Source organism: Entelurus aequoreus, linkage group LG05 (genome assembly GCF_033978785.1).
Source record: "Entelurus aequoreus isolate RoL-2023_Sb linkage group LG05, RoL_Eaeq_v1.1, whole genome shotgun sequence".
Classification (NCBI taxonomy): domain Eukaryota; kingdom Metazoa; phylum Chordata; class Actinopteri; order Syngnathiformes; family Syngnathidae; genus Entelurus; species Entelurus aequoreus.
Window position 1 is genome coordinate 3550236 of NC_084735.1, and position 19507 is coordinate 3569742.

At 36.2% G+C, this 19507-nt stretch overlaps 1 protein-coding gene across 1 annotated transcript in view; it reads right to left on the reverse strand.

Moving 5' to 3' along the window:
• LOC133649515 (protocadherin Fat 3-like) overlaps positions 1-19507 on the reverse strand; it is a 106277-nt gene that overhangs the window by 67904 nt on the left and 18866 nt on the right. Inside the window, exons 12-15 of the mRNA XM_062046103.1 lie at positions 13058-13215; positions 12541-13003; positions 12324-12477; positions 6463-6616 (exon numbers count right to left, since the gene is read on the reverse strand). Coding sequence (XP_061902087.1) covers positions 6463-6616; positions 12324-12477; positions 12541-13003; positions 13058-13215 — 929 coding nt within the window. The remainder of the gene's footprint in view (positions 1-6462; positions 6617-12323; positions 12478-12540; positions 13004-13057; positions 13216-19507) is intronic.

Genomic DNA, 19507 nt, shown 5'->3' on the forward strand with positions numbered 1-19507 from the left:
GTGTAAGAAAATGCAGTCTTTAAAAAATTTAATGTATAAAAAATCTGTGTAAAAAATTGTTTGAAAAATTCAGTGTGTAAAAAAATCAATGTTTAAAAAATTATGTGTTTGAAAATTAAATGTATAAGGTTTCAGTGTATAAGGACTAAAATTCAGTGTGTCATTTTTTTTTTAATTCAGTGTTTAAGGATTCAGTGTTAAAAAAATCAGTGTCTAAAAATAATTCAATGTTTAAAAAATCAGTGTTTAAAAAATTCAGCGTTTAACAAGACTGTTTAAAAATTGAATGTTAAAAAATTCAGTGTTTAAAAATTAATTGTTAAAAAATTAAACGTATAAATATTACATTTATAAAAAATCAGTGTTAAAAAATTCAGTGTGTAAAATTCAGTGCTTAAAAAAAAATGTGCATATTAAAATTCATTGTATAAAAATGTTGTGTGTAAAAATGTTGGTGTTTAAAAAATAATTGTAAGAAAATTCAAGTGTTAAAAAATACAGTGCTGAAAAATTCAGTTTTTAAAATTCAGTGTTTAACAAGATTAGTGTCTAAAAATTCAATGTTAAAAAAATTGAGTGGTAAAAAATACAGTGCTGAGAATTCAGTGCTGAAAATTTCAGTGTTTAAAGATTCAGTGGAAGAAAATTCAGTGTTTAATAATTCAATGTATCAAAATTCAATGTATAAAAAATCTGTGATTAAAAATCCAGTGTCTAAAAACTCAGTGTCAAAAAATTTAATGTTTAAAAAATTCAGTACTGAAAATGTTAGTCTTTAAAGATTGAGTGTAAGAAAATGCAGTCTTTAAAAATTTAATGTATAAAAAATCTGTGTAAAAAATGTTGAAAAATTCAGTGTGTAAAAATTCAGTGTGTAAAAAATCAATGTTTAAAAATGATGTGTTTAAAAATTAAATGTATAAGGTTTCAGTGTATAAGGACTAAAAATTCAGTGTGTAATTGTTTTTAAAATTCAGTGTATAAGGATTCAGTGTTAAAAAAATTCAGTGTCTAAAAACTCAGTGTCGAAAAATTCAATGTTTAAAAAATCGGTGTTTAAAAATTCAGTGCTGAAAAATTCAGTGTTTAAAAATTCAGTGTTTAACAAGACTGTTTAAAAATTGAATGTTAAAAAATTCAGTGTTTAAAAATTAATTGTTAAAAAATTAAACGTATAAAAATTACATTTATAAAAAATCAGTGTTAAAAAATTCAGTGTGTAAAAAAATGTGTATATTAAAATTCAATGTAAAAAAAATGTACCTCCATACATTTACTTTTTTAACTTTACAAAGCACTTATTTCGTCTAGTTTAACGACTAGTTTAGCGATTTGCATGCCTTCTTGTTTGGTTGGTTGATAACCGACTTCCATCCATCCATTTTCTTGTCCCTTTTGGGGTCGCGGGTTGATAACCGACATTTTCACGGAAATGGGCCGACACAGATCGTCGCATTTCAATATTAGCGTTATTATCTTTGCAAGTGCATCTCTTGACCACCACTGTGTTTTATTCCTGAATGAAGACCATGTGGGCGTGTCTTCAACAATCTTTGAAGCGGCAAGAAGTCCCTTCCAGGAGTATTTTAACTGACGTTTTTCCACACATAAAGCCAGCCTCGTCTTTGTTTGTGGGAATAAAACGGCCCCTAAACAAAATGCATCATTAATTGCGGGCCTAAAGTGCCAAACAAAAGTCATGGAGTGTGACAAGTTGAAATGGAAATGAGCGTTTCTGCCATTACTGCTGCTGTGGTGTTATGCACACAGTCGGGAGGGGCGAGCGAGCCGAGGGAGGGAGGGAGGGAGGCGGCCTCCAGTTCTCCCAATTCTCAACAGCTTTACTGAGCACGCTCCAATTAGTAGCGAGCTGAATGTGCACAAAATAACATTGTCAGGTACTATTTATGGCCTCCTTTCTCTTTTACTCCTGTATTAATGTTTGACATTGACATTATTTGGTATTTACATATTTATTTATTAGCTATTGCTTCACATTCTCAATGTTTTGGATTAAAAGGCAGATCCAGCCATTGAAGCTAGAGGCACCACTGCACGAATCCCAGCATGCATTGCAGTAACCCTTTGTGAAAGATAGTTTGCGCCTGATTCCTTTGCTTGAATTGAAAAAATACATAATAAGCAAATAATAAATAGTCGTTTTTTGTTTAGAGTTTGAATATTGTCAACTGATTTTTCAAATCATGCTGACCATTTCATTGAGTAAAAATTAGTGAGCAGAATTGTGTTTGCTTAAAATAGTGTTTTAAAATTCCGTGGGAAAAAGTCTGTGTAAAAAAAAATCATTGTAAAACAAAAGTTCAGTTTAAAAAAAATGAAGTGCTTAAAAATGTTGTGTTTAAAAATTCAGTGTTTAAAATGTTTGTGTATAAAAATTTTGTGTAAAAAATTCAGTGTTTCAAAATCCAGTGTAAAAAAACTTTAGTGTAAAAAAAAAAAAAGAAAAGTTCAGCGTACAGAAATTCAGTGTATAAAAATGTTGTGTAAAAATTCAGTGTAAAAAAATGTGTAAAAATCAGTGTATAAAAATGCAATGTTTAAAAATGTCCGTGTGTAAAAAGAGTTCAGTGCAAAGAAATTGAGTGTGGAAAAAAAATGTGAAAAAAATATTCATGTGTAAAAAGAAATTAGTTTAAAAAAATTCTGTGTTAAAAAATGTTCAATGTGTAAAAATTCGGTGTAAAAAAATTAAGTGTAAAAAATAGTTCAATGTGTAAAAATTCAGTGTAAAAAGAAAATTACTGTTTAAAAAATTCAGTGTTAAAAAATGTCCAGTGTGTAAAAATTCAGTGTAAAAGTTCAGTTTGTAAAAATTTACCGTAAAAAAAATTCAGTGTAAAAAGAGTTCAGTGCATAGAAATTCAGTGTGAAAAAAAATGTGTACAAAAATTAATAAAATAATTGTATAAAATTTCAGTGTTAAAAATGTTCAGGGTGTAAAAATTAAGTGTAAAAAATAGTTCAATGTGTAAAAATTCATTGTATAAAAATTCATAGTAAAAAAAACAACAACCAGTGTTTAAAAATCACTGTATGAAAATTCAGTGTATAAAAATTTACCGTAAAAAAAATTATGTCTAAAAATTCAGTGTAAAAAGAGTTCAGTGCATAGAAATTCAGTGTGGAAAAAAATGTGAAAACAAATATTCATGTATAAAAATTCAGTGTAAAAAGAAATTAGTTTAAAAAAAATCAGTGTTAGAAAATGTTCAATGTGTAAAAATTCGGTGTAAAAAAATTAAGTGTAAAAAATAGTTCAATGTGTAAAAATTCAGTGTAAAAAGAAATTACTGTTTAAAAAATTCAGTGTTAAAAAATGTCCAGTGTGTAAAAATTCAGTGTAAAAGTTCAGTTTGTAAAAATTTACCGTAAAAAAAATTCAGTGTAAAAAGAGTTCAGTGCATAGAAATTCAGTGTGAAAAAAAATGTGTAAAAAAATCAATAAAATAATTGTATAAAATTTCAGTGTTAAAAATGTTCAGGGTGTAAAAATTAAGTGTAAAAAATAGTTCAATGTGTAATAATTCAGTGTAAAAATTAATTGTATAAAAAATTATGTGTAAAAATTCAGTGTAAAAAGAGTTCAGTGCATAGAAATTCAGTGTGGAAAAAAAGGGGGAAAAAAATAATACAATTATTTTATAAAATTTCAGTGTAAAAATGTTCATGATGTAAAAATTAAGTGTAAAAAGAGTTCAGTGCATAGAAATTCAGTGTAAAAAAAATGTGTAAAAAATAAAATAAAATAATTTTATAAAATTTCAGTGTTAAAAATGTTGAGGGTGTAAAAATTAAGTGTAAAAAAATAGTTCAATGTGTAAAAATTCAGTGTAAAAATGAATTGTATAAAAATTCATAGTAAAAAAAAAATCTGTGTTCAAAAATCATTGTATGAAAATTCAGTGTAAAAAAAATTAAGTGTGAAAAATCAGTGTAAAAAAATTCAGTGTTAAAAAATGTTCAGTGTGTAGAAATTCTGTGTTTGTGTAAGAAAAATTAATTGTAAAAAAAATTATGTTTAAATAAGTTCAGTGTGTTAAAATTCAGTGTAAAAACATTGTGCAGAAAATATTTGTTGCTTTAAAAGTCAAGACCCACCGAAGCAATCGACCCAGTCTCAGAAGCAGCCAATGAGGTGTCAAGTTTGCAGTCACCTGACATGACATCATTTTCAACGTCCTGGTAATGTTTTGCGGTGTGAAGAATGACCGTGATCACATGGAGTGTGTGGACAAAGACGGTGTGTGATATTGGTGTAGACCAGGGGTCAGCAACCTTTTTGAAAGCAAGAGCTACTTCTTGGGTAGTGATTAATGCGAAGGGCTACCAGTTTGATACACACTTCAATAAATTGCCAGAAATAGCCAATTTGCTCAATTTACCTTTAAATCTATGTTATTATTAATAATTAATGATATTTACACTTAATTGAACGGTTTAAAAGAGGAGAAAACACAAAAAAAATGACAATTAAATTTTGAAACATAGTTTATCTTCAATTTCGAATTTTTAAAATTCTAAATTCAACCGAAAAAAAGAAGACAAAAACTTAAAAAAATAATTTATAGAACATCATTAGTAATTTTTCCTGATTAAGATTAATTTTAGAATTTTGATGACATGTTTTAAATAGGTTAAAATCCAATCTACACTTTGTTAGAATATATAACAAATTGGACCAAGCTATATTTCTAACAAAGACAAATCATTATTTCTTCTAGATTTTCCAGAACAAAAATTTTAAAAGAAATTCAAAAGACTTTGAAATAAGATTTAAATTTGATTCTACAGATTTTCTAGATTTGCCAGAATAATTTTTTTGAATTTTAATCATAATAAGTTTGAAGAAATATTTCACAAATATTCTTCGTTGAAAAAACAGAAGCTAAAATGAAGAATTAAATTACAATTTATTTATTATTCTTTACAATAAAAAAAATACATTTACTTGAACATTGATTTAAATTGTCGGGAAAGAAGAGGAAGGAATTTAAAAGGTAAAAAGGTATATGTGTTTAAAAATCCTCAAATCATTTTTAAGGTTGTATTTTTTCTCTAAATTTGTCTTTCTGAAAGTTATAAGAAGCAGAGTAAAACAATAAATTCTATTTGAGTTTTGTCTCTCTTAGAATGAAAAATGTTGGGCAAAGCAAAGTAAAAAAATGAATGAATTTATTTAAACAAGTGAAGACCAAGTCTTTCAAATATTTTCTTGGATTTTCAAATTCTATTTGAGTTTTGTCTCTCTTAGAATTAAAAATGTCGGGCAAAGCAAAGTAAAAAAAATGAATGAATTTATTTAAACAAGTGAAGACCAAGTCTTTCAAATATTTTCTTGGATTTTCAAATTCTATTTGAGTTTTGTCTCTCTTAGAATGAAAAATGTTGGGCAAAGCAAAGTAAAAAAATGAATGAATTTATTTAAACAAGTGAAGACCAAGTCTTTCAAATATTTTCTTGGATTTTCAAATTCTCTTTGAGTTTTGTCTCTCTTAGAATTAAAAATGTTGGGCAAAGCAAAGTAAAAAAATGAATGAATTTATTTAAACAAGTGAAGACCAAGTCTTTCAAATATTTTCTTGGATTTTGAAATTCTATTTGAGTTTTGTCTCTCTTAGAATTAAAAATGTCGGGCAAAGCAAAGTAAAAAAATAATGAATTTATTTAAACAAGTGAAGACCAAGTCTTTCAAATATTATCTTGGATTTTCAAATTCTATTTGAGTTTTGTCTCTCTTAGAATTAAAAATGTCGGGCAAAGCAAAGTAAAAAAAATGAATGAATTTATTTAAACAAGTGAAGACCAAGTCTTTCAAATATTTTCTTGGATTTTCAAATTCTATTTGAGTTTTGTCTCTCTTAGAATTAAAAATGTTGGGCAAAGCAAAGTAAAAAAATGAATGAATTTATTTAAACAAGTGAAGACCAAGTCTTTCAAATATTTTCTTGGATTTTCAAATTCTATTTGAGTTTTGTCTCTCTTAGAATTAAAAATGTCGGGCAAAGCAAAGTAAAAAAATGAATGAATTTATTTAAACAAGTGAAGACCAAGTCTTTCAAATATTTTCTTGGATTTTCAAATTCTATTTGAGTTTTGTCTCTCTTAGAATTAAAAATGTCGGGCAAAGCAAAGTAAAAAAAATGAATGAATTTATTTAAACAAGTGAAGACCGAGTCTTTCAAATATTTTCTTGGATTTTCAAATTCTATTTGAGTTTTGTCTCTCTTAGAATGAAAAATGTCGGGCAAAGCGAGACCAGCTTGCTAGTAAATAAATACAATTTAAAAAATAGAGGCAGCTCACTGGTAAGTGCTGCTATTTGAGCTATTTTTTAGAACAGGCCGGCGGGCTACTCATCTGGTCCTTACGGGCTACCTGGTGCCCGCGGGCACCGCGTTGGTGACCCCTGGTGTAGACTTATTAAATATACATTATGATGACCTGCGTGTCGCCGCCTGCGTCGTCGTCGTCGTCGCCGCAGAGCCGTCCCTCGAACCCAGGCGTGCAGTTGCAGTAGAAGGACCCCGGCGTGTTGACGCATTCGCCGCCGTGGCGACACTCGGCCTGCTCACACTCGTCCACGTCCTGGTCACACCTGCGGGGGAAGACACGTATTTGACTTCCAATCCCCGCTATTATCATTATTATTATTATTATTGCCACTCTGACATTAAAAGAGTTTTCAGCCTTAACGACAAGTGTGTTCATTTCCTGTCTTGTCCTGCGTTATTATGACCACTATAGAAATGGCGTGCATTATTGCTTTTTATCCCGCACGCATTTCAATGCAATCACGCCGGGTAATATTTGCTGAGCGAGCGTTTCCGCCTGTTTATTATTCAATCTGCAGCCGCCTGATGGGGGAAAAACAACAACATTGTATTAACTTCCATATTAAGTCCATTTTTAATGCTCTCAAATATTCATATTATCTACAAATACTGTGTATTATCGTCATGTACTTCATAGTTAGTGCTAATTGACGGAAGGGACATCATTTCCAGGACAAAGGGGTGTGCTGCCCTCTAGTGGCTGATGTGTGCAACAACAACAACATGAGCTGATGCAACATGGAAAACTAAACATGACATCTAAATCTCAGCTCTGTGTTATCGACAACAAAGCCTATTCTACGTAAATGTGCCCCAAATTAAGCATTTTCAAGGATAAAAATGGCTGTATGAAGTAAAAATACCTACAAAACAGGAGTATTGGTCACGAGACGAGATCAAAACAACCAGACAGCGCTGTTCAGTATCGTGGCCTCTGATTGGCTCAGGCTCAGATCACATTAGCATGCTGACTTTTTCAGCCGAACGCCTCGGAGTCATATGACTTGGTATGTGACACATGCTAGCTGTTAGCACGCTAACGTTACGATATGGACAAAATACAACTTTTTTTTAAGCCAAATTTAAAGCGAAACACTTCAGAGTCACACAACTTGGTACTCGACACATTAATTGTTAGCATGCTAATGTTAGCATTCTAGCATGCTAACATTAGCGTGCTAACATTTTTTTGCCAATTTTGCGGCCAAACACCTCAGAGTCATATAAGTTGACACATGTTAACTGTTTGCATGCTTACGTTAGCGTTCTAGCACACTAACATTAGCATGCTAACTTTTTTTTTTGCTATTGTTACAGTCAAACACCTAACTTGGTACTTGTTACATGCTAACTGTTAACATGCTAACTGTTAGCAAGCTAACGTTTCTTCTATTAGTAAATTTTACATGCATAGGCTTCATAGTACCTGACACATTCTGTCATCATTCTAGCATGCTAACATTTTTAGCCAATTTTACAGCCAAACACCTTCGTCACACAAGTTGAAACATGGTAATTAGCATGCTAACGTTAGAATTCTAGCACACTAATTCTAGCACACTAATAGCACACTAATTCTAGCACACTAGGCCCGCCACACATTCTGCAAAAAATTGCAAAATTGATAGTATTGCAAAAATAACAAAAAACATTTAAAAAAGTGAAATGAGGTGAAATCTAACGAGAAAAAGTTGCAATGTTGACACAAAGCTGCCGTGCAGGCTGTTTTTTATTCTTTTGTCTTTCTTTATTTTTCTTTTTTTTTTTTGCCATTGCTCCAAAAAAAAAAAAAGACTAATAAATAAAAATCTATGTTATAATGAATTATCACTCCAATTACTTCAAAAATGTCACTTTAAAATGTTTTATGTGGGAAAAAATATTGCATATATTGTGTGGTTGCCATATAGAAACATCAAAGATTTCTTTGACAAAAGAACATAGAAAGAAACAAAATAACAGTTCATACGTCAAATGGACAGATATATCTGAAGTTGATCTCGTAACTTAAGTGTTGAAAGTTTTAAAAAAAAACTAATAAAAATGTATCAATTTATGAGTGGGGCACCTTTCGGATCCCAAATATATTTAGTGGGATTTGATTAATATTTTCACTGATTTCTCAAAAATATTAAAATTAGAGATGTCCGATAATATCGGCCTGCCGATATTATCGGCCGATATATGCGTTAAAATGTAATATCGGAAATGATCGGTATCGGTTTTTTTATTATCGGTATCGGTTTTTTTATTTTATTTTTATTAAATCAACATAAAAAACACAAGATACACTTACAATTAATTAATTTTTTTATTTTATTTTATTTTTTTCTATTTTTTTTTCATAAAGAAATACAATCATGTGTGCTTACGGACTGTATCCCTGCAGACTGTATTGATATATATTGATACATAATGTATATATTGTAGGGATGTCCGATAATATTGGCCTGCTGTTATCGGCCGATAAATGCGTTAAAATGTAATATCGGAAATTATCGGTATCGTTTTTTTTATTACCTGTATCGTTTTTTTTGTTTGTTGTTTTTTTGTTGTTTTTTAATTAAATCAACATAAAAACACAAGATACACTTACAATTAGTGCACCAACCCAAAAAACCTCCCTCCCCCATTTACACTCATTCACACAAAAGGGTTGTTTCTTTCTGTTATCAATATTCTGCTTCCTACATTATATATCAATATGTATCAATACAGTCTGCAAGGGATACAGTCCGTAAGCACACATGATTGTGCGTGCTGCTGCTCCACTAATAGTACTAACCTTTAACACTTCATTTGACTCATTTTCATTCATTACTAGTTTCTATGTAACTGTTTTTATATTGTTTTACTTTCTTTTTTATTCAAGAAAATGTTTTTAATTTAGTTATCTTATTTTATTATTATTTTTAAAAAGTACCTTATCTTCACCATACCTGGTTGTCCAAATTAGGCATAATAATGTGTTAATTCCACGACTGCATATATCGGTTGATATCGGTATCTGTAATTAAAGAGTTGGACAATATCGGAATATCGGATATCGGCAAAAAGCCATTATCGGACATCCCTAATTAAAATCAATGGTGTCCTGCATTATTGATCTTTTAGAGCAGTGGTCCCCAACCTTTTGGTAGCTGCGGACCAGTCAACGGTTGAAAATTTGTCCTGCACAAGACATAATTTATTTTTATTTTTTTTATTTTTTATTTTTTTTAATTTTTTTTCATAAAGAAATACAATCATGTGTGCTTACGGACTGTATCCCTGCAGACTGTATTGATATATATTGACTAGGGATGTCCGATAATGGCTTTTTGCCGATATCCGATATTCCGATATTGTCCAACTCTTTAATTACAGATACCGATATCAACCGATACCGATATCAACCGATATATATAGTCGTGGAATTAACACATTATTATGCCTAATTTGGACAACCAGGTATGTTGAAGATAAGGTACTTTTTAAAAAAAATTATAAAATAAAATAAGATAAATAAATTAAAAACATTTTCTTGAACAAAAAAGAAAGTAAACCAATATAAAAACAGTTACATAGAAACTAGTAATGAATGAAAATGAGTCAAATGAAGTGTTAAAGGTTAGTACTATTAGTGGAGCAGCAGCACGCACAATCATGTGTGCTTACGGACTGTATCCCTTGCAGACTGTATTGATATATATTGATATATAATGTAGGAAGCAGAATATTAATAACAGAAAGAAATGGGGGGAGGGAGGTTTTTTGGGTTGGTGCATTAATTGTAAGTGTATCTTGTGTTTTTTATGTTGATTTAATTTAAAAAAAAACAAAAAAAACAAACGATACCGATAATAAAAAAACCGATACCGATAATTTCCGATATTACATTTTTACGCATTTATCGGCCGATAATATCGGCAGGCCGATATTATCGGACATCCATAATATTGATATACAATGTATATATTGTGTTTTTTATGTTGATTTAATAAAAAAAAAAAAAAAAATAAAAAATATATATATATATATATATTTTTTTTAATTTCTTGCCCGGTGGTTGGGCACCACTGTTTTAGAGCTCTAATTACTAAATACTGCATATTTCCAGTTTTGCTATAAAAAAACAAAGTTGTCCTTGACAGAAAAGGCATAAAACCTTTTTCTTTTTCTTTAACTTTTTATCAACCTGAAGTTGATATAGAGATTTACTGTAAGCGTTAAATAAAAAATAATAATAATAATTTGACTTATTTTTAACGTTTTAATGACTGAGACTAGGGATGTCGATATTATCGGCTGATAAATGCGTTAAAATGTAATATCGGAAATTATCGGTATCGGTTTTTTTTTATTATCTGTATCGTTTTTTTGGGGTTTTTTTTTTTTTTTTTTTTTAATTAAATCAACATAAAAAACACAAGATACACCCTCCCTCCCCCCATTTCTTTCTGTTATCAATATTCTGGTTCCTACATTATATAATAATAAACAATATAAACAATAAAGTACTATCTATCCATCTATCTATATCAATATATATCAATACAGTCTGCAAGGGATACAGTCCGTAAGCACACATGATTGTGCGTGCTGCTGCTCCACTAATAGTACTAACCTTTAACACTTCATTTGACTCATTTTCATTCATTACTAGTTTCTATGTAACTGTTTTTATATTGTTGTACTTTCTTTTTTATTCAAGAAAATGTTTTTAATTTATTTATCTTATTTTATAATTTTTTTTAAAAAGTACCTTATCTTCACCATACCTGGTTGTCCAAATTAGGCATAATAATGTGTTAATTCCACGACTGCATATATCGGTTGATAACTGTATCGGTTGATATCGGTATCGGTAATTAAAGAGTTGGACAATATCGGATATCGGCAAAAAGCCATTATCGGACATCCCTAATTAAAATCAATGGTGTCCTGCATTATTGATATTTTAGAGCAGTGGTCCCCAACCTTTTTGTAACTGCGGACCAGTCAACGGTTGAAAATTAAATTTTTTTATTTTATTTTTCATTTTTTTATTTTTTTTCATAAATAAATACAATCATGTGTGCTTACGGACTGTATCCCTGCAGACTGTATTGATATATATTGATATATAATGTATATATTGTAGGGATGTCCGATAATATCGGCCTGCTATTATCGTTAAATGTAATATTGGAAATTATCGGTATCGGTTTTTTTATTATCTGTATCGGGGTTTTTTTTTAAATTTTTTTGTTTTTTTTTGTTTTTATAAAATCAACATAAAAACACAAGATACACTTACAATTAGTGCACCAACCCAAAAAACCTCCCTCCCCCCATTTCTTTCTGTTATCAATATTCTGCTTCCTACATTATATATCAATATATATCAATACAGTCTGCAAGGGATACAGTCCGTAAGCACACATGATTGTGCGTGCTGCTGCTCCACTAATAGTACTAACCTTTAACACTTCATTTGACTCATTCTCATTCATTACTAGTTTCTATGTAACTGTTTTTATATTGTTGTACTTTCTTTTTTATTCAAGAAAATGTTTTTAATTTAGTTATCTTATTTTATTATTATTTTTAAAAAGTACCTTATCTTCACCATACCTGGTTGTCCAAATTAGGCATAATAATGTGTTAATTCCACGACTGTATATATCAGTTGATATCGGTATCGGTTGATATCGGTATCGGTTGATATCGGTATCGGTAATTAAAGAGTTGGACAATATCGGATTTCGGCAAAAAGCCATTATCGGACATCCCTAACTGAGACCCTTGATGGTCCCCGGGAGCCCGAAAAGTTTAAAAAAAAAATCCATATATTTTGTTATGGTTTGAAAATGAAAAATATCAAAATGGCCGCCGCATGCTTACATTTTTCCGTGTGCGGCCCTCAGTGGAAAAAGTTTGGACACCCCTGGCGTAAACAAACCCCGCCTACGCACTCAATGAGGAGCAAAAAGCTGTTTTTTATCTTACGTGAGACCGCCGAGTCCCGGCGGACAGCTGCAGACGAAGCCGCCGCCCACGGCCTGGCAGTCGCCCCCGTTCTGACAAGGACGGGTGCTGCAGGGCGTCACTCGGAGCTCACAGCGCCCCCCGGTGAAGCCGGAGCTGCAGGTGCAGGCGAAAGCTGGGAGGGAGACATGCGGAGTTCAGACATGGCGCCCAAAGAACGGCACTCAGCCGGACCCACCTCCGTTAGGCAGAGCGCCGCACACGGCCCCGTTGAGGCAGGGCGTGCTGACGCAGGGGTCCGGGTGGAGGACGCAGCCCGCCTTCACCTCGCTCAGCCCGGCGATCTGCGCGTAGCGGCTGCGCTTGTTCTGGAGAGGAAGCTCCCTCCCGTTGAGCATCAGCGAGCTCAGGCAGCCCTGGAAGCCATCTTGGACGCCGGGCGCCGCCTCGCCGGCTTGGGGCCTCACCTGCGCCCCGAAGAAGAAGGAGGACTCCGGCGCCACGGGCCAGAGTCGCGCCGGCGCCGTGGCTGCGCGCCGGCGCTCCACGTAGCTGTCGTCCAGCGAGAGGAGGGTGTAATTCCCCGTCAGCTCCAAGGCGACGGCGTGCCAGAGGCCGTCGTCGATCTGCCTGCCGGAGATTCCCATGATGCCGAGCGTGTTGTCGCAGTCCAGCTGGAACCACAGGCGCCCTCCTTCGATCTGGAACACGCTGGTGAGGACCGGCGGCGCTCGGGTCAAAAATGTCCTCCCTACCTTCAACATGGTGCAGGGGTTGACCCTGGCGAACATGATGACCCCCCTGGTCTGCAGCGTGCGGACCCTCAGGCTCAGCCTCATCTCGCCGCTCTGGTCGCCCGCCGTCACTTTGTACTTCATGTAGCTGCTGCCCGAGAAACTCAGCGAGCTTTGGCCTGGCCGACAAAGATGGCGGAAGGATTCAACCAGGAATAATAATAATAATAATAATAATAACAATACGTGCGCTAGCTTGTTGCTAATATATATTGGATTTGCTATTGACATGCTACTGATTAGCATTGGGGATTTTACATGGCGATCTCAACACTTCCGAATTTGTTGATGAAAACTAAGATGCACGTTACAGTCAAACAGTAATAAATACAATACTTGCAGTATTAACACTTTTTGGGGCACAACAAAAGACTAGAAAATTAAATTCAGTAGATTTCACTCAAAAATGCTCCAACGTAAGTAAAGTAAGGCTCCACTTTTCCCAAAAGTGCACTAGCTTGATGCTAATATATATTGGATTTGTCATAGATAGGCTACAGATTAGCATTAGCGATTTTATATGGCGATCTCAACACCTCCAATTGTGTTTATGAAACTAAGCTGCACGTTACAGTCAAACAGTAATAAGTACAATACTTGCGGTATTAACACTTTTTAGGGCGCAACGAGAGACTAGAAAATATGAAAATCAGTCAACTGGCATCATAGGAGAAGGTACTGAATCCGGTACTTTTTTGGCACAGACCGAATCCCGACCGATTCATGTGAACTTACAGTATCAACACTTTTTGGGACACAACAAAAGACTAGAAAATTTAAATCAGTAGATTTCACTCAAAAATGCTCCAACGTAAGTAAAGTAAGGCTCCACTTTTCCCAAAAGTGCACTAGCTGGATGCTAATATATATTGGATTTGCTATTGACATGCTACTGATTAGCATTAGCGATTTTACATGGCGATCTCAACACTAACGAATTTGTTAATGAAAACTAAGATGCACGTTACAATCAAACAATAATAAGTACAATACTTACAGTGTTAACACTTTTTGGGACACAACAAAAGACTAGAAAATTAAATTCAGTAGATTTCACTCAAAAATGCTCCAACGTAAGTAAAGTAAGGCTCCACTTTTCCCAAAAGTGCACTAGCTGGATGCTAATATGTATTGGATTTGTCATAGATAGGCTACTGATTAGCATTAGCGATTTTACATGGCGATCTCAACACTTCCGAATTTGTTAATGAAAACTAAGCTGCATGTTACAGTCAAACAGTAATAAGTACGATACTTGCGGTATTAACACTTTTTAGGGCGCAACGAGAGACTAGAAAATATGAAAATCAGTAAACTGGCATCATAGGAGAAGGTACTGAATCCGGTACTTTTTTGGCACAGACCGAATCCCGACCGATTCATGTGAACTTACAGTATTAACACTTTTTGGGACACAACAAAAGACTAGAAAATTTAAATCAGTAGATTTCACTCAAAAATGCTCCAACGTAAGTAAAGTAAGGCTCCACTTTTCCCAAAAGTGCACTAGCTTGATGCTAATATATATTGGATTTGTCATAGATAGGCTACAGATTAGCATTAGCGATTTCATATGGCGATTTCAACACCTCCAAATGTGTTTATGAAACTAAGCTGCACGTTACAATCAAACAGTAATAAGTACGATACTTGCAGTATTAACACTTTTTAGGGCGCAACGAGAGACTAGAAAATATGAAAATCAGTAAACTGGCATCTTAGGAGAAGGTACTGAAGCCGGTACTTTTTTGGCACAGACCGAATCCCGACCGATTCATGTGAACTTACAGTATCAACACTTTTTGGGACACAACAAATGACTAGAAAATTAAAATCAGTAGATTTCACTCAAAAATGCTCCAACGTAAGTAAAGTAAGGCTCCGCTTTTCCCAAAAGTGCACTAGCTTGATGCTAATATACATTGGATTTGCTATTGACATGCTACTGATTAGCATTAGCGATTTTACATGGCGACCTCAACTCTTCCGAATTTGTTAATGAAAACTAAGATGCACGTTACAATCAAACAGTAATAAGTACAATACTTGCAGTATTAACACTTTTTAGGGCGCAACGAGAGACTAGAAAATATGAAAATCAGTAAACTGGCATCATAGGAGAAGGTACTGAATCCGGTACTTTTTTGGCACAGACCGAATCCCGACCGATTCATGTGAACTTACAGTATCAACACTTTTTGGGACACAACAAAAGACTAGAAAATTAAATTCAGTAGATTTCACTCAAAAATGCTCCAACGTAAGTAAAGTAAGGCTCCACTTTTCCCAAAAGTGCACTAGCTGGATGCTAATATATATTGGATTTGTCATAGATAGGCTACAGATTAGCATTAGCGATTTCATATGGCGATTTCAACACCTCCAAATGTGTTTATGAAACTAAGCTGCACGTCAGTAATAAGTACAATACTTATAGTATTAACACTTTTTAGGGCGCAACAAGAGACTAGAAAATATGAAAATCAGTCAACTGGCATCATAGCAATAGGTACCGAATCCGGTACTTTTTTTGGCACAGACCAAATCCCGCCGGTCTTACCATTCACCGATTCATGTGAACTTACAGTATCAACACTTTTTGGGACACAACAAAAGACTAGAACATTTAAATCAGTAGATTTCACTCAAAAATGCTCCAACGTAAGTAAAGTAAGGCTCCACTTTTCCCAAAGTGCACTAGCTTGATGCTAATATATATTGGATTTGTCATAGATAGGCTACAGATTAGCATTAGCGATTTTATATGGCGATTTCAACACCTCCAAATGTGTTTATGAAACTAAGATGCACGTTACAGTCAAACAGTAATAAGTACAATACTTAGAGTATTAACACTTTTTAGGGTGCAACGAGAGACTAAAAAACATGAAAATCAGTAAACTGGCATCATAGGAGAAGGTACTGAATCCGGTACTTTTTTGGCACAGACCGAATCCCGACCGATTCATGTGAACTTACAGTATTAACACTTTTTGGGACACAACAAAAGACTAGAAAATTAAAACCAGTAGATTTCACTCAAAAATGCTCCAACCAGAGCACCCTAGGCCAAAGATCAATGATCGATTTTGTAATCGTATCAGCTGATCTGAGGCCGTATGTTTTGGACACTCGGGTGAAGAGAGGGGCTGAACTGTCAACTGATCACCATCTGGTGGTGAGTTGGGTTAGATGGCGGGGGAAACCTCTGGACAGACCTGGCAAACCCAAGCGTGTAGTGCGGGTGAACTGGGAACGTTTGGAGGAGTCCTCTGTCCGGAAGGACTTCAACTCCCACCTCCGGCGGGACTTCTCTGCCATCCCTGTGGAGGTTGGGGACATTGAACAGGAATGGGCAATGTTCAAAGCCTCTATTGCTAAAGCTGCAGATGCGAGCTGTGGCCAGAAGGTCTTAGGTGCCGCAAGGGGCGGTAACCCTCGAACACCCTGGTGGACAGTGGTGGTCAGGGAAGCCGTCCGACTGAAGAAGGAGTCCTACCGGGGTATGTTATCCCAGGGGACTCCGGAGGCAGTTGCAAGGTACCGGCGGGCCCGAAGGGCAGCGGCCGTGGCTGTGGACGAAGCTAAGCAGAGGGTGTGGGAGCAGTTCGGGGAATCCATGGAGAAGGACTATCGGGCGGCACCAAAGCTGTTCTGGAAGACCATACGGCACCTCAGGGGGGGGAAGCAGGGAACCATCCAAGCTGTGTACGGCAGGGATGGGACTTTGCTGACTTCAAGTGAGGAAGTCGTGGGGCGTTGGAAAGAGCACTTTGAGGAACTCCTGAACCCAAATACATCAGACACACCCTCCCTGATAGGAGCAGGGCCTGAGGATGATGGGGGATCGACGTCGATCTCTCGGAGTGAAGTCACTGAGGTAGTTAGACAACTCCACAGTGGCAAAGCTCCGGGGGTTGACGAGATCCGTCCAGAAATGCTGAAGGCTCTGGGTGTTGATGGGCTGTCTTGGTTGATACGCCTTTTCAACATTGCGTGGAAGTCTGGGACAGTGCCGAGGGAGTGGCAGACTGGGGTGGTGGTTCCCCTTTTCAAAAAGGGGGACCAGAAGGTGTGTGCTAATTACAGGGGTATCACACTACTCAGCCTCCCTGGGAAAGTTTACGCCAAGGTACTGGAAAGGAGGGTCCGGCCGATAGTCGAACCTCAGATTCAAGAGGAGCAATGTGGATTCCGTCCTGGTCGTGGAACAACTGACCAACTCTTTACGCTTGCGGGAATCCTGGAGAGGGCCTGGGAGTATGCCTATCCAGTCTACATGTGTTTTGTGGATTTGGAGAAGGCGTATGACCGCGTCCCTCGGGAGATCTTGTGGGAGGTGCTGAGGGAGTACGGAGTGAGGGGAACCCTGTTGAGGGCCATCCAATCTCTGTACAACCAAAGCGAGAGTTGTGTCCGGGTGCTTGGATGTAAGTCGGATCCGTTTCCAGTGGGGGTTGGTCTCCGCCAGGGCTGCGCTCTGTCACCTATCCTGTTTGTGATTTTCATGGACAGGATTTCTAGGCGGAGTCGTGGCCATGGCGGAGAGGGTATACGTCTCGGGGGGCTAAAGGTTGCGTCACTGCTGTTTGCAGATGATGTGGTCCTGATGGCACCTTCGGTTCGTGACCTTCAGCTCTCACTGGATCAGTTCGCAGCCGAGTGTTCAGCGGCTGGAATGAGGATCAGCATCTCCAAATCTGAGGCCATGGTTCTCAGCAGGAAACCGATGGTTTGTACAGTCCGGGTAGGGGACAGGACTCTGTCCCAGGTGGAGGAGTTTAAGTATCTCGGGGTCTTGTTCACGAGTGAGGGAAAGATGGAGAAGGAAATCAGCCGGAGAATCGGAGCAGCTGGGGCAGTATTGCAGTCTCTCTGCCGCACTGTTGTGACGAAACGAGAGCTGAGCCAGAAGGCAAAGCTCTCGGTCTACCGAGCTATCTACATTCCTACTCTCACCTATGGTCATGAAGTGTGGGTAATGACCGAAAGAATAAGATCGCGGATACAAGCGGCCGAAATGAGTTTCCTCAGAAGGGTGGCTGGCATCTCCCTTAGAGATAGGGTGAGAAGTGCTGTCACCCGAGAGAGACTCGGAGTAGAGCCGCTGCTCCTTCGCTTGGAAAGGAGCCAGCTTAGGTGGTTCGGGCATCTCGTGCGGATGCCTCACGAGCGTCTCCCTAGGGAGGTCCTCGTTGCACGTCCCACTGGGAGGAGGCCCCGCGGCAGACCAAGGACCAGATGGGGGGATTACATCTCCTCTCTGGCCTGGGAACGCTTCGGGATTCCCCAGGAGGAAGTCGCAAATGTTGCTCTGGAGAGGGAAGTCTGGGGGTCTTTGCTGGAGCTGCTGTCCCCGCGACCCGATTCCGGATAAGCGGTTGAAGATGGATGGATGGATGCTCCAACGTAAGTAAAGTAAGGCTCCACTTTTCCCAAAGTGCACTAGCTTGATGCTAATATATATTGGATTTGCTATTGACATGCTACTGATTAGCATTAGCAATTTTACATGGCGATCTCAACACTTCCGAATTTGTTAATGAAAACTAAGATGCACGTTACAGTCAAACAGTAATAAGTACGATACTTGCAGTATTAACACTTTTTAGGGCGCAACGAGAGACTAGAAAATATGAAAATCTGTAAACTGGCATCATAGGAGAAGGTACTGAATTTGGTACTTTTTTGGCACAGACTGAATCCCGACCGATTCATGTGAACTTACAGTGGGACACAACAAAAGACTAGAAATTTTAAATCAGTAGATTTCACTCAAAAATGCTCCAACGTAAGTAAAGTAAGGCTCCACTTTTCCCAAAAGTGCACTAGCTTGATGCTAATATATATTGGATTTGTCATAGATAGGCTACAGATTAGCATTAGCGATTTCATATGGCGATTTCAACACCTCCAAATGTGTTTATGAAACTAAGCTGCACGTTACAATCAAACAGTAGTAAGTACGATACTTGCAGTATTAACACTTTTTAGGGCGCAACGAGAGACTAGAAAATATGAAAATCAGTAAACTGGCATCATAGGAGAAGGTACTGAATTTGGTACTTTTTTGGCACAGACCGAATCCCGACCGATTCATGTGAACTTACAGTATCAACACTTTTTGGGACACAACAAAAGACTAGAAAATTAAATTCAGTAGATTTCACTCAAAAATGCTCCAACGTAAGTAAAGTAAGGCTCCACTTTTCCCAAAATTGCACTAGCTTGATGCTAATATATATTGGATTTGTCATAGATAGGCTACAGATTAGCATTAGCGATTTTATATGGCGATTTCAACACCTCCAAATGTGTTTATGAAACTAAGCTGCACGTCAGTAATAAGTACAATACTTATAGTATTAACACTTTTTAGGGCGCAACAAGAGACTAGAAAATATGAAAATC